Here is a 26,067-nt window from a genome sequence, read left to right as displayed (position 1 = left end):
CATTCTTCTTTTCAATGTCAATGGACATGGTTTTCAACTCTCCAGTAGCAAGAGGTTGACTGTAGGTTCTTGGTGGATACCACTATCATGTTAAGGACCTGTTATTCCTCTTTCTTTCTCCTTCCTCCCTTCCTTCCACCCTCCCTCCCTCCCTCCCTCCCTTCCTTCCTTTCTCTCTCTCTCTCTCTCTCTCTCTCTCTCTCTCTCTCTCTCTCTCTCTTTCTTTTCCAGGGATTGAACCCACGGACATTTAACCACTGAGTCACATCCCAGCCCTTTTTATATTTAATTTAGAGACAGGGTCTTGCCGAGTTGCTTAAGGCTTCACTAAGTTGCTAAGGCTGGCTCTGAACTTGTGATCCTCCTACCTCAGCCTCCTGAGCCACTGGACATTTCACTCTATTTCAAACTGACTATTATTTTGAAATAAAAATGTTTAATAAAAATAAAAATCATGAATCAGTTTTGAGTTTTACCACATGCTTGCATTCAATGTATTGAGATTCTGAGGCGGATTTTCTGCTCTAAATGGTTTATGTGATGTAGTAGTCAATTTTCTCATGCAGGTTACATAAATGTCAAGAAAGATGACTTCATCATGATGTAGCCTCACCAAGCTTCACCTCCACAGCTATAGGTCATATTGATGCCTCTCCCTGAACTACAGATGTGCTGAGAGCAGCACTTCACCTCCAGAAAATACCAGACACTACTAGATCAAAGGATGTTCTGCAAAATACCGGACTGCAGGCTCGATGATCCAGGGAATCAAAATCGAAGCCAGAAAAACCGTCAGTCATAAAAGCCGGAGGGAATGAGAAGTCTGAACATAACGTGGCTTCCTCGATGGGACTCAGGAGCAGAGGGGGAACCGTCAGGCAACCAGTGCAAACCGGCGATGAGCGCTGCACGTCTTGCTGCCTAGAAGGTCAACATCAGGGGGACCTAGATGAAACGAGGACTGGAACCCTCAGTCACAGATCTGAATTTGTTTGATCATTTATTAAAAAATAAATGATTATTTTAATCATTTATTAAAAATAAAAGAAGTAGGGGCTGGGGCTGGGGCTCAGTGGTAGAGTGCTTGCCTAGCATGTGTGAGGCACTGGGTTTGATTCTCAGCACTGCATATAAATAAATAAATAAATAAAATAAATGTCCATTGATAAATAAAACAATATTTTTTAAAGAAAGATTATTTCTACCTGTTATTGAAATCCATAGAAAACAATATCTTATAGTAATACACTTCATATTTGGGCTCTTTCACTTTTTTGAGAGGTTCATGTGTGTTCTTGCATGGCTCAGTAGATTGCTTTTTATTTGCTATATAGTATTCTACTCTGTGAATATACTATTTTTTTCCCATTTACCTTCCAGTGGCCACTTGGGTTTTTCAGTTTGGAATAATTCTGAATAAAGTTTCTGGGAGACTTGATCTTTCTTCCTTGGGACTATTTGACTCTCCTTGATTAGTGTAGTATGAAGGCAGACTCTCTGGGTTCATATCCTAGCTTCACCACTAACAAGTTGTGTGGCTGTGGCTCAGTAACCCAACTTTGCAGGGCTTCAGTTTCTCAAACTGTAAAATAGACAGCAGACCATCTACCATGGGGTGGGGAGGTTAAATGAATGAGTCTGTAAAGCAGTTAGAAAAGTCCCTGACTGACACTTCACAGTAGAAGAAATACAATCAACAAATACATGAAAAAATGTGCATTATCTCTAGCAATTAGAGAAATGCAAATTAAAACTGCTCTAAGATTTCTTCTCACTCCAGTCAGAATGACAATTATCAAAAATACAAGCAACAATAAATGTTGGTGAGGTTGTGGGGAAAAAGGCACACTAATACATTGCTGGTGGGACTGCAAATTGGTACAACCACTCTGGAAAGTAGTGTGGAGATTCCTCAGACAACTTGGAATGGAACCGCCATTTGACCCAGCTCTCCCACTCCTTGGTTTATACCCAGAGGAATTAAAATCAGTATATTACAGTGATGCAGCCACATCAATGTTTATAGCAACTCAACTCACAATAGCTAAACTATGGAACCCACCTATTGAAGATGCACTTCAATAGATGAATGGATAAAGAAAATGTGGTATATACACACAATGGAATATTACTCAGCCTTAAAGAAGAATGAAATGATGACATTTGCCATGGAGCTGGAGAATATCATGCTAAGCACAATAAGCCAATCCCAAAAAATCAAATGCCAAATGTTTTCTCTAATATGTGGATGCTAAGTCACAATAGGAGAGGTGTCTAGAATTAGTTTGGATTAGGCAGGGGGAATGAAGGGAAGCAGGTAGGAAGGACAGTAGAATGAATCAGAAATCATTATCCTATGTACATATATGACTACACAACTGGTGTGATTCTATATCATGTACAACCAGAAGAATAAGTTATAGTACATTTATGTACGATGTGTCAAAGTGCATTCTACTGTCATGTATAACTAATTTAGAACAAAAAAATGAAGAAAAGTCCCTGACTATAGAAGGCATTAAATACACAGAAGCAATGATGATTCAGTCCAAGGCCCTAGTCAGCAGAAAGCACCATAAGGGAGGACATCAGCAAACTGAAGCAGCAGAGGCAGGGTCAGCATTTCTGGAAGACGGGGACATGGCTGGCTTACCACCAGACAGAGGAAGGTTGACAAAGTAGCGTAGCTTAAACTGACAAGTTATCCATCTCATTAAAGGCATCCCAGAGCTTGCCTGACCACGAGCAGGTCAGTTCTTTCTGCCAGGGACCCCAGACCTTCCGGTCCTTCCCTGGAATTCCTGGAACACAGGGCATGTGCTGTGTGGTCGGATGCTCAGTCCCCTCACTCTCGCTTCTTCTGAAGTCCCTACCCAGTTTCCTGTTTCTTTTCTTGACTTATGCTTGGAATTTTATAGAGTATGTTCTTTGATTGTAATGAACTCCAACTAGAAACCAGCCGCTGAGACAAGACAGGACATTCTCTAACAATTGTATATTGAACAACACACTTTTTTTTTTTTTTTAAGTACCAGGGATTGAACTCCAGCAGCACTTTACCACTGAGCCACACTGCAGTGCATTTTTAAAAATACTTTATTTAGAGAAGGGGTCTCGCTAAGTTGCTTAGGGCCTCATTAGGTTGCTGAGGCTGACTTTGAACTCGCAATCCTCCCGCCTCAGCCTCCCCAGCCACTGGGATTACAGGCGTGTGCCACTGTGTCAGTCTTAAACCCCACACACTTCTAAATAACTCATCAATCAAAGAATATTTTCCAAAGGACATAAAATATTTAGAAGTGAGTGAAAATAAAAAATAAATATTCAAAATATGTAAGAGGCAGCTAAAGCAGTGCTGGGAGGCAAACTGATAGCACCAAAATGCTTAGAGTAGAAAAGAGGTGTTAGGTAAAAATCACAGGTCACTCTTCAAACTAAGCTCCTGCTCTAGGTCCCAACGGATGAAGGAAAGCCCAATCAGAGTCACTTAGGCTAATGTTCCTAGTCACCAAACTGAAACTAAACTGCTTTTCTTTCTGAGAAGTCGCAGTTAGAGGGTTATCTGCCCAATTTTATAAACAGGCTAATTTCAGTAGGCATGAAAATGAAGCTCCCCTTACCTTAATCCTTACACAGAAAACGTGACCTGAAGTCGCCTCCTGCCTACCAGTCAGTCATGCCTCTCGAGTCCTTTGTACTACAAGGAGCATGACATGGAAGGGATCAATCTACTTTGGTTTGTTTCTGCTTTCCCCAGCCCTTCCCTCTCCCTACGACCAAACTTCTTGGCTCTGGGGATTAGAAAATCTATCCTACTTTAAGCAATGAAGTGTTGCTGTGCTCTATAACAATCTAAAGCCAACTGAGATTAAACCATCATAACTTGTTCTTTGACAGTGGAAAGCTCTTACATGAATAATTTCAAGAAACTAATTTTAAGAAGAGTCAAATCAATCCCAAGTGTTAAGGTTTCAATGCACGGTGTCCCCCAAAAGCTCACGTGTGAGACAATGTAAGAAGGTTCAGAGGAGAGATGATTGATTGGGTTTTGAGAGTCCTAACCTAATCTGAATTAATCCCTGGTGGGATTAACTGTGTAGTAGTAACTGGAGGCAGGTAGGGTGGCTGAAGGAGGTGGGAATCAGGGTGTGGCTTTGGGGTACATATATTTGTATCTGGTGAGTGGAGACTCTCTCTGCTTCCTGATGATATGAGCTGCTTCCCTCTGTCTCTCTTCCGCCATGATGTCCTGCCTCACCTCGAGCCCTAAGGAATGGAGCTGGCCTAAGACCTCTGAAGCCGTGAGAGCTCAAATAAACTCTTCCTCCTCTACAGTTGTGCTGGTCTGTTCATTTAGTCACAGCAGCAAAACAGCTGACTAAAACACCAAGCAAGCACAAAGAAGGAAATAACAAAGATAAGAAAGCAATGTAACAAAATGGAAAACAACAGGGAAGATCAAAGAAAGGAAACCTTGTTGAAATCTGACTGTCACGGCGATGGAATTCAGCACATAAGCTGTTCATGAAGGAACACCTTTGGGGTCTTCCTTGGTGGCAGGAGGCCTGCAGAGTTTTTTCCATGAATTTTTTCTGAATGGTAATCCTGCCATTCAGACACTAGTTACCGAGAGGAAGCATCAGATTCCACACGTCTGCCCAGAAAGACTGACCCTCGTTCAGATACCCGCTGCACCCTAGGCCGATCGCGCCTCCGCCAGGCCAACCCACCCTCTGGCTTTGTTTGCACGATCTCCTCTCCAGATCGACGCTCAGGACTCAGAAGCACACTTTGCTTGCACTTTGAAACATTTGTTGGTTTATTGTGAAGGAAACAGACCCAGGAAATAGGTGCAGGGAAGGCGAGAGACTCTTGGGTGGCGTGTCTGAGCCCTCTGCGTGGCGCCACCCTCTGGCACCTCCATGCGCCCCCAGCCCTGGAACTGCCCAACTCTGTCCCCGGAGTTTGTCTAGAGCCCAATCTCCACGACCCCTCCCTGGAGTTTAGTGGTTGGAGTTGTTCCAACCTCAGGATTCTAGAGACCTCCATCTAAGCCACCTGATCAGCATAAATTCACGTGTGAGGAAAAAGACTAAAAATGCCAAAAGGCAGGCCTGTCACTCAACATCTGGACAAAGACCACAGAGATATTTTTATTAGGCCACTGAAGGGAACAGGACGGGGCAGAGGGAAGAGATCAGCAGGAGGGCTCTGATGGGCTGCAGCTGACCCCATGGGGTGCCGTGGAACCAGAAGGGTCCTTCTGAGTTGCCCCATGTTGGCCCAACGCGGCCACATCCTTACCCTGCTGCACCCACTTGAGATGGGCCGAGAAGGAGGCTGACCCGGGAGGAAGCAGCTCCCTGTGGCAGGAAAGGGCCGGGAGCAGCTGGGCAGCATGCCCTTCTCCAAGAGAGATCGGGGCCTGGACTGCAGGCTCCACACAGCGTCACCAAGGGGAGCTGGAGCTGAGGCGTGGGGCGCAGGGAGGCGGATGAAGGTCGAGCAGATGGAAGGGAGGTGTGCAGAGAGGAAGGGCAGGGACGCTAAGGCTACCTAGGCCACAGACCCCTCCAGTCTCCACCGGAAGGCAGAGTCAGTGAATGCAACACTCTAGGTCCTGAAGGTATCGGACACCTGGTCACGCTGTTAAGCCACCAACGTGGACCAGAGCCACACCGCGAAGCCCAAGAGAACCTGGAGACATCGAAGTCCAGCCCCTTGGATGACAAGGACTCCCAGACGGGGGAATCAGGGCGCCTGTTAAGATCTGGGTGCGCACGGGGAGAAGGAGGTACCCAGACCGCCTGGCGGGCCAGCTCGGGTGGCAGTGACCGGTGAGAGGAGCGGCTTTCAGGTGTGGGAGCAGGAGGCCGTGGAGTTCTTGCAGACCCAGAACTTCTCCGTGTCACACTTGGCGTCATTCCAGCCGTCGCCGGTGAACTCCGCGCAATCCTCCTCCCCGACGTTGTTGGGCTCCCCTGGGTTCCAGTACTTGAAGCTGCCAAGCCACCCACGTGTGAGCCCCAGCCCCCTCCAGGGACTGTTGCTGATGCTCCCTCTTGCATCTGCCCTGCATGCAGGCATGGCTTGTGGATACACAGTGACATGCCCGGGTCACTTGACCTTGAACCTGACCCTGGTCACCCCCATGTTGAGGGTGCAATTTTCAGATACAAAACAACCAGTCTGCACCGCACACTCCCAACACCGTGCTCAGTGGCTCCGGGTCACTGCACACCTCCCCTCACCACCGGGGACCACGTACCAGACCCTAGGCACAGCCACTCCCCGGAACCCACCCAAAAGGTTCAAGGTGGCCACTCTGAAGCCACTTGCCCTGCCTCACAGCCTCCTTCCCACGGACACCACAATAAAGGTTCTTGCCCCAGCTCCTCCCTCCACATGGTGCCTGGTCCTGTCCCTCCTGGTGGCCCTTCATGGTGTGATGCTGGCTCCTTCTCTTGGGCTCTGTGAGTATAACGAGCTATCTTTACAATGGCAATAGTCCCAAATCTGGTGGCCCCACCCGACCTCAGACTTCCCGCTAAGGCACTGGTTTTAATTCACCCTCCAGGCCTGTGGCTCGGACAGCGGAGCTTCAGGCACCTGCCCTCTCTGAACGTGGGCGTGAAGACCACCCTCCTCAACACAGGACAGGTGGCGGACTCTTAGGACCAGGGCAACGGGGAGTACGGAGGACCCACCAGGATAGCTCGAGAACCCCAGTTTTAGAGCCCCACCCCACTCTACCGCCTGTTCCCTCATCTTAGGACCCACCTGCGGGACAGAGGCGAACCATCTACCCAGTGCCACGTGGCTTCCTGGTTCTGGTCTGAGAGCCCCATCCAGGTGCTGCCTTTATTCTTGGAAGTCTGCTGCAGGAAGCTCTGGAGGAGGACAGGAGGGGTCAGGAAGGAGCTCTGTCCCGAGTTCCACCTGCTGTCTCTCCGATCTCTTGACAGGAAGCTCTGCTTGCAGTCTGACCTTCATGTTCAGGGGGTCTGTGTTGCTCTCATAACTGTGTCCTATGGGCAGACGTGTCCTGACTTGCACCCCGAATGTGCACAGCTGGCCTCTCAACACACACAGTTGGTAACATGGCATGTTTATCTGTCTGTGAGTTCTGGGCACGTCCACAGGAATTCCCTCACCACTGGGTTCAATGTGCTGGAGCCAGATAGAACCTTTCACGACTGCCCGTCATGAACACCGCGTTCAGCTCTGCATTGAGTCAGGTCCCAAGGGAGCCTGCACTCCACTGAGGTGGGAATATTCCCACCAGGAAATGGGCAAACACGCCTCGCGAGTGCTTGCCATCCCTGAGAGCAAGCAAGGGCGCCAATGGAGTTACGTTTCAGGTGTGCTTCCAAAGCACTCAGACTTTGCTTGAGTCTCCTCGTGAGCTGCCGGGGACCCCCATCCATGCCCTTCTCCTCCCTTCCTGTGGAGGAAGCAGCCTCTCTGACCAACCGGGTGGCCAGAGGCCAGATGCCTGCCCCAGACCTGGATGGTCCCTCCACACACCTGCTCCTCGGCACTTTTGATGATGACTAGTTGGGCCCCCTCTTCCTGGCAGGCGGTGACAGAGTCGTGCCAGTTCCGCTGGGACTTGGAGAAGAAGTAACAGTTTCCTTGGAAGAACGTCCAGTCCCAGGGGCAGGGGCGGCACAGGCGGTCTGTTGGGGGAGAAGGTCAGGCTGGACCCATGCTGGGGGGCCATGTTCCCGTGTCTGCCCAGCCTTCAGCCCCTGGAGAGTCAGGGCCCTCACGTGACCCTGCACCCGGGTGACTGCCCCTCCCCACTCCCTGAGTCCCTCCCACCCAGGAGCACCCAGAAGTCCTGGTCCCGTCTCCTCCAGCCTGGAGAACAGGGGATTCAGAGCTCAGGAGACTGGCCTGTGAGCACTGAGTCCACTGCCACTGTTAGGCTGTGTTCCCATTTCACAGATGAAGAAACTGAGGCTCAGAGAGGGCTGGTGACTCAAGCAAGGTGTCGCCACACGGAGACCCTCTCAGGCTCTGTGAGGGGCAGTGTCTGGCCACTCACCGACTCCCACCTTCAGCTGCGTCAGCTCCTGGTACACCTTCTGCTTGGACAGCTCCTGCTCCTGTTCCTGGGAGCCGGGCGCCTTGGAGACTGTGTCAAGAGAACAGAAACCACAAGTGTTGAACACCTACTGTGTTTCATGCCCTGCCCTGGTCCCCACGGTCCTGGTATCTGAGAGCCAAGGTCTTCTTTAATCCCATCTGAGGGTGAGGACCCCTGTCACCCAGAGAAGGCAGAACCAGGATCTCCCGTGGTTCTCCCACCTCCCCTGCATCGGAGGCCCGAGGGGCCCTGAAGACCCCTAGAATCTGCTTGAGCGCCTAATCCCAACTTTCAACCCACCTCCCTCCTGATTTGGCCACCCAAGTCTAAGGGCAGACCATAGACCTCCAAACCTCAGGGCTGACCTTGGACAAGGACGGCCATCAGGAGCCCAGCCAAGATCGTGAGGGAGAGTAGCTGCAGCATCAGCAGGAAGTAGTTGGAGCTCAGACATCCTGAGAGGAGAAGGATGGGGTTTCCAGCACGCCAGTGTCCCTGCCTCAGCCTGGTCCGGGGACCGCCTGGCCACAGGCTTCTTCCAAGGACGCAGGATTCCAGGTCTCGGATTCCAGGTCTCAGCTTCCACCTTCCCAGAACCCAGGAGCTCCGATTCCAGCCTCCAGATCCGAGTCTTCGCCTCCTGGGATCCCTCCACCTCCCCAGGACTCAAGCACCTCGGAGGAGCCGCCCACTGCTCTTCAGTCCCTAGCCCCCGCTCTACCTGCAAAACCGCCACCTCTGGAAGGCAGTGGGAATCCATAGTCTCTTACGGAGTATCTTGTACCGCTGGCCATCAGCTCCTCCTCTGTGTGGGCAGAGCGTCCGTCAGAGCCTGGGCAGCTCAAGACCCCCAGCTGGCCCCCCAGGCCCCCTCCTGGCTCCCAGTGTCCCAGTCCAGCCTCACCCAGGGGGTCCAGCTGCTGCACCCTCGCTTCCTTGAAGTCACTCATGGTCACTGCTGTCCCTCAGTGCCCAGGACTGCTGGGACCACAGTTTTTATTCCCCACCCCTATAACTCACTCCCTGAATCTACTCCCACTCAGGAAAAGAAACAGGAAACTGGGTGGGGACTGTGGAAGAAGCGAGAGGGAGGGGCTGAGCGTCTGTCAGCATGGCACGTGCCCTGAGTTCCAGGAATTCCAGGGAAGGACCGGAAGGTCTGGGGTCCCTGGCAGAAAGCAGGCCTGCTCATGGTCAGGCAAGCCCTGGGATGCCCTTAATGAGATGGATAACTTGTCAATTTAAGCTACTTTGTCACCCTTTCTCTGTCTGGTGGTGATAAGCCAGCCCTGCCTGTCTTCCCAGAAACCCTGCCTCTACTGCCTCGGTTTGCTGACGTCCTCCTTCAGGGTGCCACCTGGCAGGTTTCCCCAGGAGAGTCTTGTCTCAGCCTCCCCGTGAGTGAAGGCCAGAGGCTGGCAGGTGGAGGGGCATCCCATGAAACGCCCGGCCCGATGACCTCGACGCGGCCACCGAGTCTTCCAGACAGGACAGGCAGAGAACCCACACAGCCCAGAGGAGCCGAAGGGGACGCCATGTCCAGGGTGGCATTCGGGAGCAGAGGAAGGACGTCAGGGAAAACGGTGGAACCCACAGAACACGTCCAGTGACTGGGCAAGGGGTCAGCATGGCTGCACGGACCAGGCCCTCCACCTCCCAGCTGGAGGGCCAGTACCAGGGAGCTGCCTACGGGACTCAGGAAAGGTCTATGCGACTTTTGCAAAATTACCACACATCTAAAATGAGTAAAAAGCAAAATCCCCATATGCGTACTACAAGTAAGACAAAACTTCCAGTATTTCATCATAAGCCGTGCATGTATTTCTTTGTAAATTGAACATAACACTCATCCAATACAAGGTGGGAGCCTTCGGTACACAGCTTGGGAGACTGACATGTGAGTGCACCCCCACGGCCTCCTCTCAGAGCAGAATGCGGAGCATCTCCGCACGCTGGGGACTTCCCTGGCCCTCCTCCATGTCCAACCCCACTCGTCCCTCCTGGGTAACCCCACTCAGAGTCCCCTTCAAGATGGGTTCTGCCTGTCCTCAGAGTGAAAAAGCACTGACTCCTACTTTGGAGTGTGTGTTCTGTATGTTGGAACGCCTTTGCTCTCCTGGGAGATAAGTGCACACCGTTTCCTGCTTCGGCAGCTTTTTCATGGCTGTATAGACTTCCATCTGTCAAGAGCCAATATTTTCTTTGCATTGGCCTATCGGTGGCTACTTGGCTTCTCCCGATTTTGGACCGTTGTGAATGAAGTTGCTAGGAACCCTTTTGTTTTCTCTATGTGACTCCGTTTGGACTGCAGTGTGGACTACGGGGACTGATCATCTCGGATCGATTTCCAGCTCCACTGTTCACCAGCTGTGTGACCTTGGGCTGGTTACCTGACCATGCTCTGCTTCACATTGACCCAACTGTAAAAGGAAGTCAGATCATCTCTCACAGGCTGGAGAGATTAAATGAAGGAGTACATAAAGCAGGAAAGAGCCTGAATATAACAGACACTGAGTACAACAGACGCCACGGGGCTGCAGCCCCGAGTCCCTCGTCAGCTGAAATCACCATAAGTGAGGACGGCAGGGAAGCCTGGGCCCAGATGGGAGGTGTTCTGGGGAGACGGAGGCGTGGCCAGCCCATTCTTCCCGTGGGTGGAGAAGGAGTAGAAGGGAGTTTTAGAAAAACAAGTTATTGATTTTAAAGACAGACAGTAGCTTGGCCACAGCACACAGGAACCAGTTCTAGCCTCCACAGGGCCCAGACCAGCCCCAGCCCCTTCCAGAAACTGCTGGAAACTTGAGCCCCTGCCATACTGTGGAGGAGGCCCAGGCTGCACAGCCTCTACCTTCTTCCGGTGCCCCTGCCCAGTTCCCTCTTTCTCTTCCTGACAGTAGATTCAGGGAGCGAGGAATGCAGGGGTGGGGTGGGCATAAAAGCTGGGTCCCAGCAGCCTTGGGCACTGAGGGACAGTGGTGGCCTCGAGTGACTCCAAGGAAGTGAGGGCGCAGCAGCTGGGCCCCGGGCTGAGGCTGGGCTGGGACTCTGGGCGCCGGGAGGGAGCCTGGGGTGCAGCCCCGGGCTCAGCCTGCCCAAGGCTCTGATGGACGCTCTGCCTGTGCAGACGAGGAGGAGCTGGTGACCAGGGGCACCAGACGTTGTCTCAGGGTTCGGATCACCACCAGCCGAACGAAGCTGGCTGCCACAGTTCAGCCGGGAGAGCCGGGACGCGGCTGCGGAAGTGCAGGCTGCTGCTCCAGGACACTTGGGCCAGGGGCTCTGATGCCAGACCCTGGGCGGGGAAATTGGGAGCTGTGCTGCCCTAGAGAGGCAGAAGCTGAGGCCTGGAGACCTGTGCCCAGGGGATGAGGAGCCTGGTGGCCAGACTGTCCTGGGCCAGGCTGAGGCAGGGACGCTGGGTGCTGAGTCCCTGTCCTTCTCTCGTCAGGGTGTCGGGCCACGGCCACATCCCCCAGGGGCTGCAGCTGCTCGGCCTCATGCTCGTCACTGGGCTCCTGGTGGCTCTTCTCATCCAAGGTCAGGACAGCTGAGGGTTGTGGCCCCTGCTCTGTCCTTGGCTGCAGCAGGCAGTTCCCGGAGGAAGCTGGGGGGAGAGGCGGGATCTGGTCCTCCAGCCGCTGCTCGGTGCCGCTTTCCTTGCAGGGGAAGGGAGGGAGGAGCAGGGAGGGCCCGGGCCTGGCCCTGTGCTTCAGCCCACAAGGGTGTCACTTTACTTCAACCTCAAACAGGATGAAATGAGAGGTTGGCCCACGTAAACGATGTCCCTAGGGTCCAGAGTGGGCCATGGCACACAGTAGGTACAGTTTATTCATTTATGTGACACAGTCTCTAGGGTGCCGGGCTCCCAGGAACAGGAGCAGCAGCTGCCCAAGCAGGAGAAGGTGTACCAGGAGCTGACCCAACTGAAGGCGGGAGTCGGTGAGGCCAGACACCGCCTCTCCCAGGGCCTCAGAGGCCGGTGCCCTGGGCTTTGCTGGAGTCCTTGGTCCTCTCTGAACCTCAGTCTCCTGGGCTGTGTTTGGGAACACAGCGTACCAGTGACAGTGGCATCTGCTGTTCACAGGGGACCACGTGCACAGTAGGCAGCCAACGAATCAGTCTCTGGCCTCCGTCCAGAGCTCTGAATCCCCTGTTCTCCAGGCTGGAGGAGATGGGATCGGGGCTCCTGGGTGCTCCTGGGTGGGAGGGACTCAGGGAGTGGGGAGGGGCAGTCACCTGGGTGCAGGGTCACGTGAGGGCCCTGACTCTCCAGGGGCTGAAGGCTGGGCAGACACGGGAACATGGCCCCCCAGCATGGGTCCATCCCGACCTTCTCCCCCAACAGGCCGCCTGTGCCACCCCTGTCCCTGGGACTGGACGTTCTTCCAAGGAAACTGTTACTTCTTCTCCAAGTCCCAGTGGAACTAGCACCACTCTGTCACCGCCTGCCAGGAAGAGGGGGCCCAACTAGTCGTCATCAAAAGTGCCGAGGAGCAGGTGTGTGGAGGGACCATCCAGGTCTGGGGCAGGCATCTGGCCTCTGGCCACCTGGGAGGAGATGGTTGGTCAGACAGGGATCTCTGGACCAAGGGCTGCTTCCTCCACAGGAAAGGGAGGAGAAGGGCATGAATGGGGGTCTCTGGCCCCTCGCATGGAGACTCACACAAATTCTAAACGCATGGGGGACACCTATAGTGCTAGGTGATTTCCCCATGTGTGCCGGTCAACGTTCATGACCTAGTCGGTGGGGAGTGAGGCCGTCGTGGGTCACGTTTGCCGATTTCCCTGGTGCAAATATTCCCACCATGGCTGAGGTCAACCCACCAATGGGACGTCCCTCACTGTGGAGCTGAAAGACGTGATGTGCCTGCCCAACTGTCACGCACAGGTAGAATCAGGCTCCAGCACACTGAACCAGTCCTGAGCAAATTTGCGTGGACATGCTCAGAACAGGTGAGGCAAGCATGCACTGTTACCAAGCGTGTGGTGTGAGGCCGGCATGGTACCCACAGTGCAAGTCAGGACATGTTGCCACAGCATAGAGACGTGGGAGACACTCAGACCTCGGGAGTAGAAGTGGAGGCTCTTGGCCTGGTAGACTAGAAAGCTGAAGGTCAGACTGAGAGTAGAACTTCCCACCCAAAGATTGTGTGATGGGCTGACAGAACTGGTTCCATGAGAATGTTATAGGCCAGACTCTAAGGAAAATGACTAAACAGACTCCATTTTGCTGAGACTCCATGTTATGTAGGAAATAAGCTTCTCCCATGGGAACACCCCGCCTCTGTGCCCATCATCAGTTACTTAGTGTGACATGTTTAACAATACAGAACGATAATTCCTATGTAAAGAAAAATTGCTCTCTTTTGATTCCTGTTGCTCCTAAACAATGTACTTTGTGAACAGTGCTTATGTGGATGTTAGTAAGCATTCTTTAGTTTGTACCTAGGTAAGGGTCATTTTGACCCACTTCCCCCTCTGTCGATGATCTCATGATGTTAATGTGTAATTTCAAATCATAGCAACAGACACTTATGATTGATGTGATTTTTGGTATAAGAACCCCTACAACCCTGTGGTCGGGGCTGTTCTCCCAATAGCATTTTTTGGGGCATTGTGTGAGACAGAGGCGCGTGGCTTAATAAAGACTCTCAAATTTGGGCTTTTCGGTGGTGATCGGTCTGTTCTTAAGTTGCGCCCCATAACAACTGGGAGACACTAGCAGGAGAAAGGAGCACAGAGTTTCCTCCTGTCTCCTCCTCTTCTCCTGCAGAGCTTCCTGCAGCTGACTACAAAGAAAAATGGTCACACCTGGATGGGTTGTCAGACCTGAACAAGGAAGCCACGTGGCACTGGGTGGATGGCTCCCCTCTGTCCCTCAGGTAGATCCTGGAAGGCGGGCTGGGTCTGGGTTTGACGTGGCCTTGGGCTCCTCTCCACCCTCGCCCGGAGGCCTAGAGGAGGGAGCTCTCCATACCCGCGGGCAGGTGGCAGAGTGGCAAGAGCCACTACCCGCCAGCAGCTAAAAGGTTGCATCTTAATAGAAAAGCCCAGGCGGAACTCATGCAAAAGCACAGGAGACAATTTCCATGGAAAAGATAGCTTGCTGGACTCCCAGGTCCCAAGAGAGGGAGTGTCCATCACACCGTGGGGACACTTGGGAGGATGCAGGGCCGGTCGGGAGGCAGAGGGTGCAGAATGAGAGCAAGCGCTTTTCTTGCTTCCCAGGAAGGAGGAGGAGCGGCAGGGGAAGCAGGCTGGGGAGTGGCTGGCTTGGGTCGTTCGGGGGGCTCTGGGCTGTGGGCACTGTCCCTAGATGCCTGCTATGTGGTGCGGGGAGGCATAGAGTAGCCCAGGGTGCCGGCGCCCGCTAAGCGAGGAGGCTGGGCTGTGTGGCTGGGCTGGCTGGTTTGTGTCTGAAGGTCCCACCCTGAGCAGAGGACTCCTCCAAAGCCTGGGGGGTGACAAGGGGCAGGGCATGCACTGGGCATCCTGAGCTAGGGTCGTGTGCAGGGCCGACGGGAGAGCGGACCCTTTCCAGCAGCCCAGACGTGGCTCACAGAGGGCGCTGGGCGGAGGCTCAGTAGGCGGTGGCTTTGCAGATTCATGACGTACTGGAACCCAGGGGACCCAACAACCTGGGAGGGGAGGACTGCGGGGAGCTCCATGAGGACGGCTGGAACGACCCCAAATGTGATATCGGCAAATTCCGGGCCTGCAGGAAGTCTGCACTGTCCTGCTCCCACGAGTGACAGCCAGTTCCCTCTCAGCCCTGGTGGCTCCACCTCCTTGCCAGGTGTCAGAACTCCACTCGCATGTCTCTGTGCCCTTCTCTGTGTGTCGGCATGGAGATCTCAATTCCAGCCCGGATTCTTCTGTGAGACCTCTCATCTCCAGGGAGGCGAGGCCACTGCCTTCCTCCCTCCTGGGCCTCCAGGTTTCCCCTGGCTTTGAGGCTGTGGTTGTGTCCAGTCTTTGCAGTTTAATCCGGTGCCCAGGTGTGGGGCACATTCAGGGGCTGGGTGGGTCCCTTTAATCTGCTCCATCTTCCTTGCTGAGACCAGAGGGTTGTCCTGGCCATGTACAGCTGCCGCCACCTCTCCTGGGGCTTCCTCCTTCACCTCCGTCATTTCAGTTCTGTCCTGTGGACTTTCCTTGTTTGTCCCAGTTCACCCTGCAGTTTGGCAGCACCAGGGAATGACTGTCGGCAGGGGGAGTATCCACACCCCAGCTCTCTCCTCCTCAGTGACCGCACGGAGGACCCTGGAGTACGCTGCTGGGAGTTCCCCGAGGCAGCTGCTGTCCAGAGTCTTGGGAGCTGCCTTCTCCAAGGTCGGGCTCCTTCCTGCTGCAGCTCACAGGCGTACAGGACAATGGAGATTGGGTGGCTCTGGGCCAACACAGGACGCCTCCGAAGGACCGTTCCAATTCCAGGGCTCCCCGTGGGGTCGGCTGTGGCTGCTCTCAGACCTCGTCTGCTGGACTTGTCCCGAAGCCCGTTTCTGTTCCCTTCCATGGTAGCATGAACTGCCCAGGTAGAATCATCTGTCTGGACTTCCGAATGACCAGGGGCCTTTCGACGTTCAGCCCCTTGGGGCACTTGAGCTGGGTGACGGCGGGGCTCGGCAGCCTCGGCACAAGGCTGGTCACCAGGAAGGCCACGTGGATGATCTGGGGGCTGGACGGGGAGCCCACCGGCTCCTGTCCAGGGAGGGAGGGTGTGCTGGCGCCTGAGCTCCTGAGGACTTCGTGGGGAGGAGATTGTGGACTGCAGGCTGGCGAGGACCTGGAGGAGCTGGCGGCCCTCCTGGGGACGGGGAAGCTTTCCCCTACTGTGTACTTCTTTTCCACTTGGCTGCTTCCCAGTTCTGTCCTTTAGAATGATCCAGAAAACGTAAGCAAAGGTTTCTCCGAGCCACCTGGAACCTTACGGCACAAGAGAGGATGTTGGAGAAACCCAGACGGCGTGGTGGGCCTGGCACGGCGTGGTCAGCCAGGCACCCGCACGCAGCAGACGGCGGCCGGCGGAGGTCAGCACTGCGGGCCGGCCGCAGCCTCCACCCGGTGGAATCTGCCCGGCTCCGCAGCTGGTGCCAGAGCTGGAGGACAGTCACCCTGAGGCTTCCTGCGCCCCCCCTGGCTGGGTTGACCCCGAGGCCTTCATAACCCACTCGCATGTTAAAGGGCGCCTCGCTCAAAGCCAGTCTTCAACAGGTGTTCGTTTCTTTGGTTTCCCTGTTTCCCCGTCAAAGAGCAAAGTGATAACAACCTAGCTGATCTCAACAGGCTTTATGTTCAATGCTAGAGTCGGGTCACACTTCATTCCGTACAACAGGATACAATTCCCCATCTTTGGAGTACAAAGCCAGGCACAGTGGCACCCACCTGTCATCATCCCAGCCTCTCAGGAGGCTGAGGCAGGAGGATCACAAGTTCAAGGCCAGTCTCAGCAACTTAGCCAGTTCCTCAGCCACTGTGCAAAACCCTGTCTTTAAAAAAAAGAAAAAAAAAAAGGGGGGGCGGTGCTGGGGATGTGGCTGAGTGGTCAAGCACCCCGGGTTCAATCTCTAGTACTAAAAAGATAAAAAAAAAAAAAAATCAAAAAACTGTGCTGCGTTTTGCACAGCGTCACCCAGCACCCCCACCCTGCCAGCGCTCCTCATCTCACACAACCAGGCTCTGCTCCTGTTAAACAGTGGCTCCCCAGTCGCTCCGCCAGGCCTGGTAAGCGCCGCTCTGTCCCCTGTCTGTAAACGCGACCGCAGCGGGGAGCCGCGGGGAGCCCGGGAATGGCATCGTAGCACCTGTGTTCTGGCAGCTGGTCCTCGCCCCCTGGCAGCCCGTCCCCAGGGCTCACTGGAGGCGTCCGTCAGAACGTGCTCACTGCGAGAAGGCTGAGCGAGCAGGCCGCGTCGGTCCATCCAGTTCTGTGTCGTTGGACGGGCGGGTTCCTCCACCATTCCGCTAAGGCAAATGCCCCTCTTGGAATGTGACTCTACAATTCTCTCTCTGAATCCTTGTTTTCGGTCCTTTCGGTCACATACCCAGAAGGGGCGTCGTGGGGTCACATGGACACTCCATCTGCGATGTTCCCAGCAGCTGCCCCATTTCACATTCCGCCCCGGTGACCACAGCCTCCGGCTAATTCCCCTGAGTTCTGGGGTTTTGCTGCTCCTGGTGGTTCTCACCCTCGTGGGCGTGAGACGCCCTCTCATTGTGGTTCAGATTGGTGTTTCCCACTGACCCTGGGCAGCACCTCTTCCGGGTCCTTGGCCACCTGGGTGTCTCCTTAGAAGACGTGTCTACTCGGACCCTCGTTCCATTTCGTAACTGGGGGTGCGGTGGTTTGCTGTTGTTAAGGTGTTCTTTGGCCCATTTTGAAACTCCGTGTGTTCTTGCTGAGTTTTGGGAGTTCTGTGTGGACTTGGGCAGGACTCCTTCCCGTGATTTTCTTTTCATTCTTCTTCCCGATTCTGTGTGTGTGTGTGTGTGTGTGTGTGTGTGTGTCTGTGTGATGTGGATCTGAGCCCAGGTCCCTGTGCATGCTGATCGAGACTCCGTCACCAAGCGAAGCCCTTTTCAATTGTATTCTGAGACAGGGTCTCGCAGGTGGCCTGGGTCTCCTGAGCAGCAGGAACACCCGTGTGCGCCGCCGCACCTGGGCAGCCACCTGGGTTCAGTGGGGTGCTCCTGACGTTCCTCCAGCGAGACTGAGTTTCGCGGTGGGTTTTGATGGACATCCCCTCATGTTAAGGCCGTTGCATTCAATTCCTAGTCGCCTAAGAAGTTTTAAAACATCAGTCGGCTATCGTGTTGTATTGTGCCTGTTTTTTTCAACCTAGTGAAGCACATACGTGGGCTTTTTACTCTGCTTGTGCGGCGGTGTGCAAATGGGTTTTCTGATTGAAAAGCCAAATCACGCGTGATGGTGCGTGCGTGCGTGTGGAGACACGGACCCAAGCCCACTCTGCCAAGTCACCCGGCTGTGTCTCCTCCTCTGCGTGTCACTTGGGGACCGGTCCCTGAAGTGGAGGTGGTGATGGGTCGGCTTCCGCCTCACAGGTTCCCGCAGGAGAGTCTTGCCTCAGCCTCCCTGTGAGTGAAGGTCAGAGGCTGGCAGGTGGAGGGGCATTCCACAAAAAGCCCGGCCCGATGTCCTCGATGCGGCCACCGCGTCTTCCAGACAGGACAGGCAGAGCACCCACACAGCCCAGAGGAGCCGAAGGGGACGCGATGTCCAAATATGACACCGTGCACCCTGGGTGGCACTCGGGAGCAGAGGAAGGACGTCGGGGAAAACGGTGGAACCCACAGAACACGACAAGTGACTGTGTGTCTGTCCCTGGCAAGAGGTCAGCACGGGTGCACCGACCTGGCCCTCTCCTCCCAGCCGGAGGGCCAGTAGCGGGGAGCTGCCTGGGGGACTTAGGAAAGGTCTACGCGATTTTTGCAAAGGTGCTGTGACCGAAGACTCATCTAAGATAAAATGCTGTTAAAAATAAAGACAAAAATCCCACTATTTCATGATAACACACGTGCATAATTTCAATTTTAAATTGAGAAACAGCACACTCACACAATACCATGTCTTCAATACACAGCTCAAGACACCCATTTGGCACTTCTCAGCACACTGAGACTTCCTTGATCCTCCTTGGTGGCAATTCCCACTTGTCCCCTCCAAGACTGGATCTTCCTGTTCTCAGAATGGAAAGCACCGAATCCAATCTTGGAGTGTGTGCTCTGTGTATCTGAACACCTCCACTCTTCAGGGAGAAATGTGCATACAGTTTGATGTGTTGGCAGTTTGCTTTTGCATCACTGTGTAGTACTCCACACTGTCAAAGAGTCATTATTTTTACTCATTCACCAATTGGTGGACACTGTGTTCTTCAAGTTTTAGACTATTGTGAATAAAGCTGCTAGAAATTCTTTTGCTTCCTCCTGGAGACTGTACAACTCCCTCTGGTCTATAGTGTGGATTGTGGAGTCTGTCTAGGTTTAATTTCCAGTTCCACTATTTGCCTGCTGTGTGACCTGGTGTCAGTTACCTGACCATGCTGTGCTTCAAATGCCCCAAATATATAATGGAGGTCGGATTATCCACCACGACCTGGGATTATGAACAAGCACATAAAGCAGTTCAAAAGAGCCTGAGTGTAGCAGGCATTATGTGCATAGAAGCAATGACGATTCAGCCCGAGGCCCAAGTCAGCAGAAAGCACCATCAGCAAGGATATTGGAAAGACCTGGGGTCAGAGGGGAGGTGTTTCTGGGAGAACAGAAGGACTGTGAGGCCACCCTTAACCTAGAAGACGATGAATAAAAATGTGCCGCAGTATTGGAATTGGCTAAAGGCATCTACGGCCTGGCCACTCCGTGAGTGGTGTGGCCACTTACAGGGTTCCTTTGCTGTGGAGGCAGGCCACACAGCCCCGGCCCAAGATTCCTGGAATGTGGGCCCCTGTCATGGTAGCAGGCTCGGCCCCTCCCTCCAGCATCTTCCGGTGCCCCTACCCAGTTCCCTGTTTCTCTTCCTGACTTACGGTAGATTCAGGGAGTGAGTTACAGGGGTGGAAATAAAAGCTGTGGTCCCAGCAGTCCTGGGCACTGAGGGACAGCGGTGACCATGAGTGACTTCAAGGAAGCGAGGGCGCAGCAGCTGGGATCCCTGGGTGAGGCTGGGCTGGGACTCTGGGAGCCAGGAGGGGCCATGAGGGGCCAGCCGGGTCTGTGCCTGCCCAGGCTCTGATGGACACTCTGCCCACTCAGACGAGGAAGAGCTGATAACCAGCGGCTCCAGGTCTTCTGTAAAAGGCTCTAGACTCTGATTTCTGGACTCAATAGTTTTTTGGGCAGAACAGGAACAGAGGCTGAGGAGGAGTGGACATCTCCTTCCAGAAGCTTGAGTCCTGGGGAGGTAGAGATTGGGACTTTGGACACCTGAGTCCTGCAGAGATGGAGGTTGGGGGTCTGGGCTCTTGGTTCTGGGGCCCTGGAGTCCTGGGTTCTGGGGAGATGAGGGCTGGAACCTGGGGCTCCTGGGTTCTGGGGTGGTGGAGGGTCTGGAATCCTGTGCCCAGGGAGGAGGGGTCCTGGCCTGAGTACCCCTGAGCCAGGCTGAGAGAGGGCCCCAGCATGCTCTGACCCCGTCCTCTCTCCTCAGGGTGTCTGGGCCACGGGCAGTTCCCACTGGTGCTGAAGCTGCTCTGCCTCGTGGTCTTGGCTGGCCTCCTGGTTGCTGTCCTTGTCCAAGGTCAGGGAGGCAGGAGGGCGGGCTCCATGGTCTGGCCCTCGGACTGGAGCCACCAGGTCTGGAGGGAGGTGTGGCTGAAAACCAGGATGAGGCCCTCGCTACCCCATGGGCTTCTCACAGGGCACGGGAGGGAGCAGGGTGGGCGGGTCCTGGCTTCCCTGCCCTGGTGGTTCAGCTTGCTCTGTGTGTCGGGTTAGCTGTATCTTTAAATGGGATTAAACAAGCTTTTCTCGCTCATAAACAATGTTCCTGGGGGCCTGGGGTAGGGAATGGCCAACAGTAAGAGTTTAATACTCACAGTTTAATTCTTTCACAGTCTCCAAGGTGCCGGGCTCCCAGGAACAGGAGCAGCAGCTGTCCAAGCAGGAGAAGGTGTACCAGGAGCTGACCCAGCTGAAGGCGGGAGTTGGTGAGGCCAGACACCGCCTCTCCCAGGGCCTCAGAGGCCGGCGCCCTGGGCTTTGCTGGAGTCCTTGGTCCTCTCTGAACCTCAGTCTCCTGGGCTGTGTTTGGGAACACAGCGTACCAGTGACAGTGGCATCTGCTGTTCACAGGGGACCACGTGCACAGTAGGCAGCCAACGAAGTCAGTCTCTGGCCTCCGTCCAGAGCTCTGAATCCCCTGTTCTCCAGGCTGGAGGAGATGGGATGGGGACTCCTGGGTGCTCCTGGGTGGGAGGGACTCAGGGAGTGGGGAGGGGCAGTCACCCGGGTGCAGGGTCACGTGAGGGCCCTGACTCTCCAGGGGCTGAAGGCTGGGCAGACACGGGAACATGGCCCCCCAGCATGGGTCCAGCCTGACCTTCTCCCCCAACAGGCCGCCTATGCCGCCCCTGCCCCTGGGACTGGACGTTCTTCCAAGGAAACTGTTACTTCTTCTCCAAGTCCCTGAGGAACTGGCACGACTCTGTCACCGCCTGCCAGGAAGAGGGGGCCCAACTAGTCATCATCGAAAGTGCCGAGGAGCAGGTGTGTGGAGGGACCATCTTGGTCTGGGGCAGGCATCTGGCTTCTGGCCACCTGGGAGGAGACAGTTGGTCAGACAGGGTTCTCTAGACCAAGGGCTACTTCCTCCACAGGAAAGGGAGGAGAAGGGCATGGATTCGGGGACAATCCCAAGCAGCTCGCAGGGACGCACAAAGTCTGATCAAGGGTGAATGTACCTAAAATTTAAGTGATCCCCATAGGTGCAACGCCAGGCTTAACAACGCTGTCTGGTGGGGAAAACTTTCTTAGCAGTCATGTTTGCCGATTTCCCTGGTGTAAATATTTCCATCATGGCTGATTTCAAACTTCCAATGAGCCAATGTTCATGCGATGGGCATGCTCAGCAGTCATGAAAGGTACAATCTGCCCCAGCACATTATGCCCGGGCAGAGTAAAGTCAAATGGACAAGCTCAGAACACACAAACCATATATGCTGAGGCAGATGAGCATACTCAGTGTGCAAGTCAGGATGCATCTGCCAGTGGTGTACAGATGTGGGAGAGACTCAGACTTCCTGAGCACACAGAGGAGCTTGTGACCTAGTGTGCTTGTTGCAGAGCAAGGCCACCCCTGCAGCCAAAGTGACCAGATATATCCTCTTACCAGTTCTTGTGATCACATGGAAAGGTTTGAAATGTGTCACACAAAGTAGCAGGCAAGAGTTTACTAGAAGGGATAGGGAAAGGGAAAAGGGACACTCTCAAGGAAGAGAATGGTTCCTCTCTGAGAGGACCTCTTGTTTTACTGGGGGTCCCGGGGACGTTTCCAGAGTCCCACCTGGGTCCACCCCTTGACTATTGATTGACAGCAGGGTTCTATCAGACTTCCAAGCCCCCACTGCACATGGTCTCTCCCCATGAAAGGGAGAGTTTACTATTATCATCATAATAGTAATGACATGCTAATCCCAGGCAGCTCTGGGTCACTTTGGTCCACACTGACCTGTTCTAATTGGATCTTGCTCTTACAGATATTGTGTTAGGGAGCTTTGCTTTTAACTACACTATCTCCCTGAGTTCTGGACTCTGGTCTGTGAAAAAGTCACAGGAGTCCCCTTTCAGGGTTACCTATGTTCTCATCAGCAGGAAAGAACATGGGGCCTGTATTTCTCCTGCAGATAACAGGTTGTTTGCTGAGGAATGTAACAGCCTACTGACTTAAGCCAGGCAGGGCTGCAGGTAAACAGTTTTTTCAAATAAAGCAAATGAGCAAATGGGGATCAGCACAGTAGACCAGACGACAAAATTATCCCCTTAATCTCATGTTCCCAAGGCTCATGTTTGTTTGTTACCCACTGCTAGAAGTCTGAAGGTCAGACTGCCAGCAGGACTTCCTGCTACGAGATTGGGGAGACACGCTGCCTGGACCAAGGTGGCTGAACTCCCTTCTGACTCCTCCTCACCCCCTCCAGAGCTTCCTGCAGCAGACTTCTAAGACCAAAGGCTATACCTGGATGGGACTCTCAGACCTGAAACACGAAGGCACCTGGCACTGGTTGGATGGCTCACCTCTGTCACTCAGGTAGGTCCTGGGGGCGGGGAGCTCCCCCTGGGGCGGGTTCTGAAACTGGCTGAGCTACCCTTGAGTTTCCCCTCCACTTCCTGGCCCCCAGGCTCAAAAGTCTGCGACTTTTACTGCGTAGAGGAGGGTGCCTTCACCTGCACATGCAGGAAGGGTGTGGCAGGCACGTGAAATTTCACCAGCAGCCGGCAGGCGATTTAAAAGGTTGCATCTTAATAGAAAAGCCCAGGTGGAACTCAGGCAAAAGCACAGGAAACAATTTCCATGGAAAAGATAGCTTGCTGGACTCCCAGGTCCCAAGAGAGGGAGTGTCCATCACACCGTGGGGACACTTGGGAGGATGCAGGGCCGGTCGAGAGGCAGAGGGTGCAGAATGAGAGCAAGCGCCTTTCTTGCTTCCTGGGAAAGAGGAGGAGCGGCAGGGGAAGCAGGCTGGGGGTGGCTGGCTTGGGTCGTTCAGGGGGGCTCTGGGCTATGGGCACTGTCCCTAGATGCCTGCTATGTGGCCCGGGGAGGCGTAGAGTGGCCTAGGGTGCTGGCGCCTGCTAAGCGAGGAGGCTGGGCTGTGTGTCTGGGCTGGCTGGTTTGTGTCTGAAGGTCCCACCCTGACCAGGGCAGGGGACTCCTCCGAAGCCTGGGGGGTGACAAGGGGCAGGGCATGCACTGGGCATCCTGAGCTAGGGTCGTGTGCAGGGCCGACGGGAGAGTGTGCCCTTTCCAGCAGCCCAGCAGCTCACAGAGGGCGCTGGGCAGAGGCTCAGCAGGTGGTGGCTTTGCAGATTCATGACGTACTGGAACCCAGGGGAACCCAACAGTTCCGGGGAGGAGGACTGTGCGGAATTTAGAGGCGACGGCTGGAATGACTCTAAGTGTAGCTATCAGAAATTCTGGGTGTGCAAAAGACCTGCAGCGTCCTGCTCTGACAAGTGAGGCGGCTCCTCAGCCCCTGCAGCCCCAGCCTCCCTGCCGGTGGCAGAACTTTACCCAGGTGTACGCCAGGTGTGTCTCCTCGTCTCTGGGCACTGAGATCGATCTTCAAAATAGCTCTCGGGCTCTTCTCTGTCATTTCCCTGCTGCTGGGCCATTTCTGTCCTTCCTGGATCCCCCCGGCTTCCCTGGCTTTGAGGCTGTGTTGTGTCCAGTCTCTGCAGTTTAATACAGTGGGCCTGGCTCAGGGGCTCAGGTGTAGCTCTCCAGGCAGCTTCCTATCCCCCAAATGCGTGTCCACCTTCCCAAATAAACCCCTGTCTATGCCTTGTCTGGCTTGTGCTGAAATTCCTTTCCGTCTTGTATGCCGAGAATCCCTCTGGTCCTGAGTCAAGTCCCCCCGTCACCTGGACTCCTAGTACCCTTTGGAGACACTTCTGCTCCCCTGACACTCCGACCTGCTCCTGTTCGACTGACTGGGGAACTAACGGTGGACCCTGAGATGTGCCTCCAAGTCCCCTTTTCAAGGAAGGACTTGTAGCCCCCCTGTGGAGAGTCCTCTTGGAGGTGGCTGTACCCTGTCAGCCCCTCCCCACCTAGAGAACCGCCTTCTCCAAAGTCAGGCTCCTTCCTGGTGGGAATCTGGCCTTGCTGGGAAAGTCCGCTCAGGCTCCAGAGCTCTCCAGAGGGCCTGTCGCAGTGGACATCTCTGCTGGACCTGTCCTTCTGCCCATTTCTTCTCCCTCTGGCAGCATAATAAATATGTCATTGTCTGGATCCCTGAATGATGCAGGTGTCTTTTGTTATTCACCACGAGCCCCTTTCTCCACTCCTGAAGATACACTGACCAGGTGACTTAGGGTGGGGTCCCCAGATAGCCCCCCTGTACGGGACTGGTCACAAGGACCCTCTGCTTGGTGGAAGGATTGACACTTTCTCCAGGAAGACTGAGCTGTAGAAACCTCCTGAACAAGGAGTCTGGATGGGTTCCAAAGCTGGTGGACACCCAGAGGCCTGGAGAGGACAAGGAAGCATCACAGAAGATTCTGGATTTTGCTTCTTAGGTGCAGCCATTTTGTTTGGCTGGTTTTGAGTTGTATCCTTTAAGATGGACCATTACTGTAAGCAAAGTGTGCTTCAGAGAGTCATGGAGTCAATTTCCTGGGTCCAACCTGAGGAGGTCGTGGTGGAGACCCCCATGGGGGTCAGTCCAGCAGAAGCCCCGGAGCCGAGGCACCCTTGTGCTCCTCATTCCTGAAGGAGGGTCTGCCTGGTGGGACTGAGTCCTTCCCTGGTGGCTGCCGTCGGGGCTGGCGGACGCCTGGCGGGAAAGCAATCGGGGACCCCCAAGCCGGCCTCCACGGATTGCCCACCGCTCCACTCCATCACCCAGCCAGCCTTCGGGAGCTGGGTATCTTGGATTTCTCCGTTGCTTTCCTGTTCTCTTTCATTGCTTTTGCTCTTACCCTTCTCGCTTCCTTCCTGGTGCTCCTTTTGGGTTGACCAGACTCTCAGTTTCTAGAGACTAACGATGTGATTTTGTCCTCTATCAGAAGACAGGATCACAACCAGCTAGTGGGCCTCAGTTGGCTTGGTGATCAATTCTGGACTAGGGTGGGTAACGCTTCACCGCATGACATGGGCCAGATGTGCGACCCGGGCCACAGGAGCGGGTTGTATAGGGAGTGAGTTGCATAGGGAGAGGAGGGCCGCAGAAGCAGAAACAAATCGGGAAGGAGGTTGGCCATTTCCAAGTCCCTCTCCTCATGTGGCAGGGGCCAGAACGAGAGAGGAGTGACTGGTTGGCACAACGTGTTTACTTTAGGTTTCCTGTGGGTGCAAGGATTAAGGCAGGCAGAGCTTCATTTTCAATGCTACTGCAGCCTGTTTGAAAATTTGGCAGTGATCCCTCCAACTCCTCAGAAAGAAAGAACGGCCATTTGGTTCCAGCGTGGCGATGAGGAACTTTAGCCTGCGTGACTGTTGTGGCTTTCCTTCATTTGTTAGGGCCTAGAGCAGGAGCTTCGTCCACGCTAATAACAGGCTGTGACTTTCACGCCGCAGCTCTTGGGTACGGTCAGGATTTAGTACCACCCATTTCCCTCTGGACATGGCTTTAGCTGCATCCCGCACATTTGATATAGTTCTTTTCATTTTCGCTCAGTTCTAAATAATTTTTTTGGCCTTTGAGAGATATTCTTTGTGGTGGACGATTCAGAAGTGCCTTCTTTAACATACACCTGTTAGAGAATGTCTCCTAGTGTCTCCATTGCTTATTTCCAGT

General features: G+C 54.1%; 2 protein-coding genes and 1 pseudogene across 3 annotated transcripts; 2 read left to right on the top strand and 1 right to left on the bottom strand.

Moving 5' to 3' along the window:
• Positions 1-5,129: 5,129 nt before the first annotated feature.
• LOC124969110 (CD209 antigen-like protein E) lies at positions 5,130-9,102 on the bottom strand. The gene is made up of 7 exons (XM_047531938.1): positions 8,997-9,102; positions 8,814-8,897; positions 8,458-8,547; positions 8,051-8,140; positions 7,528-7,679; positions 6,781-6,890; positions 5,130-6,001 (listed from the first exon to the last, which is right to left on the bottom strand). The coding sequence occupies exons 1-7, from the start codon at positions 9,040-9,042 to the stop codon at positions 5,854-5,856; spliced, it is 720 nt and encodes a 239-aa protein (XP_047387894.1). The 5' UTR covers positions 9,043-9,102; the 3' UTR covers positions 5,130-5,853.
• A 2,403-nt stretch (positions 9,103-11,505) lies between these two features.
• On the top strand, positions 11,506-15,386 carry LOC124969502 (CD209 antigen-like protein E; annotated as a pseudogene).
• A 4,252-nt stretch (positions 15,387-19,638) lies between these two features.
• On the top strand, positions 19,639-24,554 carry Cd209 (CD209 molecule). Of its 2 annotated transcripts, none has more exons than XM_047531204.1 (6): positions 19,639-19,767; positions 20,259-20,348; positions 20,665-20,757; positions 21,165-21,316; positions 22,747-22,856; positions 23,636-24,554. In XM_047531204.1, exons 1-6 carry the CDS (start codon positions 19,722-19,724, stop codon positions 23,784-23,786), a joined length of 642 nt encoding a protein of 213 aa, XP_047387160.1. In that variant the 5' UTR covers positions 19,639-19,721; the 3' UTR covers positions 23,787-24,554. The 2 variants fall into 2 exon arrangements, with proteins under 2 accessions (XP_047387160.1, XP_047387161.1); XM_047531205.1 differs by having other exon boundaries at positions 23,610-23,741.
• The last annotated feature ends 1,513 nt before the right edge of the window (positions 24,555-26,067 follow it).

Source organism: Sciurus carolinensis, chromosome 17 (assembly GCF_902686445.1).
Source record: "Sciurus carolinensis chromosome 17, mSciCar1.2, whole genome shotgun sequence".
NCBI lineage: Eukaryota > Metazoa > Chordata > Mammalia > Rodentia > Sciuridae > Sciurus > Sciurus carolinensis.
The sequence above is the reverse complement of the archived record's forward strand: the minus strand, read 5'-3'. Positions and strand labels throughout refer to the sequence as shown.

What these genes read in the sequence shown, in the direction of transcription:
- LOC124969110 (XM_047531938.1), bottom strand. Translation starts at nt 9,042, where the DNA reads ATGAGTGACTTCAAGGAAGCGAGGGTGCAGCAGCTGGACCCCCTGG. An exon ending in GCAGCAGCTGGACCCCCTGG is followed by an intron (nt 8,898 to 8,996) that starts GTGAGGCTGGAC and finishes CTGCCCACACAG; the next exon opens with AGGAGGAGCTGATGGCCAGC. An exon ending in GATGGCCGTCCTTGTCCAAG is followed by an intron (nt 8,141 to 8,457) that starts GTCAGCCCTGAG and finishes CTCTTGACACAG; the next exon opens with TCTCCAAGGCGCCCGGCTCC.
- Cd209 (XM_047531204.1), top strand. Translation starts at nt 19,722, where the DNA reads ATGAGTGACTTCAAGGAAGCGAGGGCGCAGCAGCTGGGATCCCTGG. An exon ending in GCAGCAGCTGGGATCCCTGG is followed by an intron (nt 19,768 to 20,258) that starts GTGAGGCTGGGC and finishes CTCTCTCCTCAG; the next exon opens with GGTGTCTGGGCCACGGGCAG. An exon ending in GGCTCACCTCTGTCACTCAG is followed by an intron (nt 22,857 to 23,635) that starts GTAGGTCCTGGG and finishes GTGGCTTTGCAG; the next exon opens with ATTCATGACGTACTGGAACC.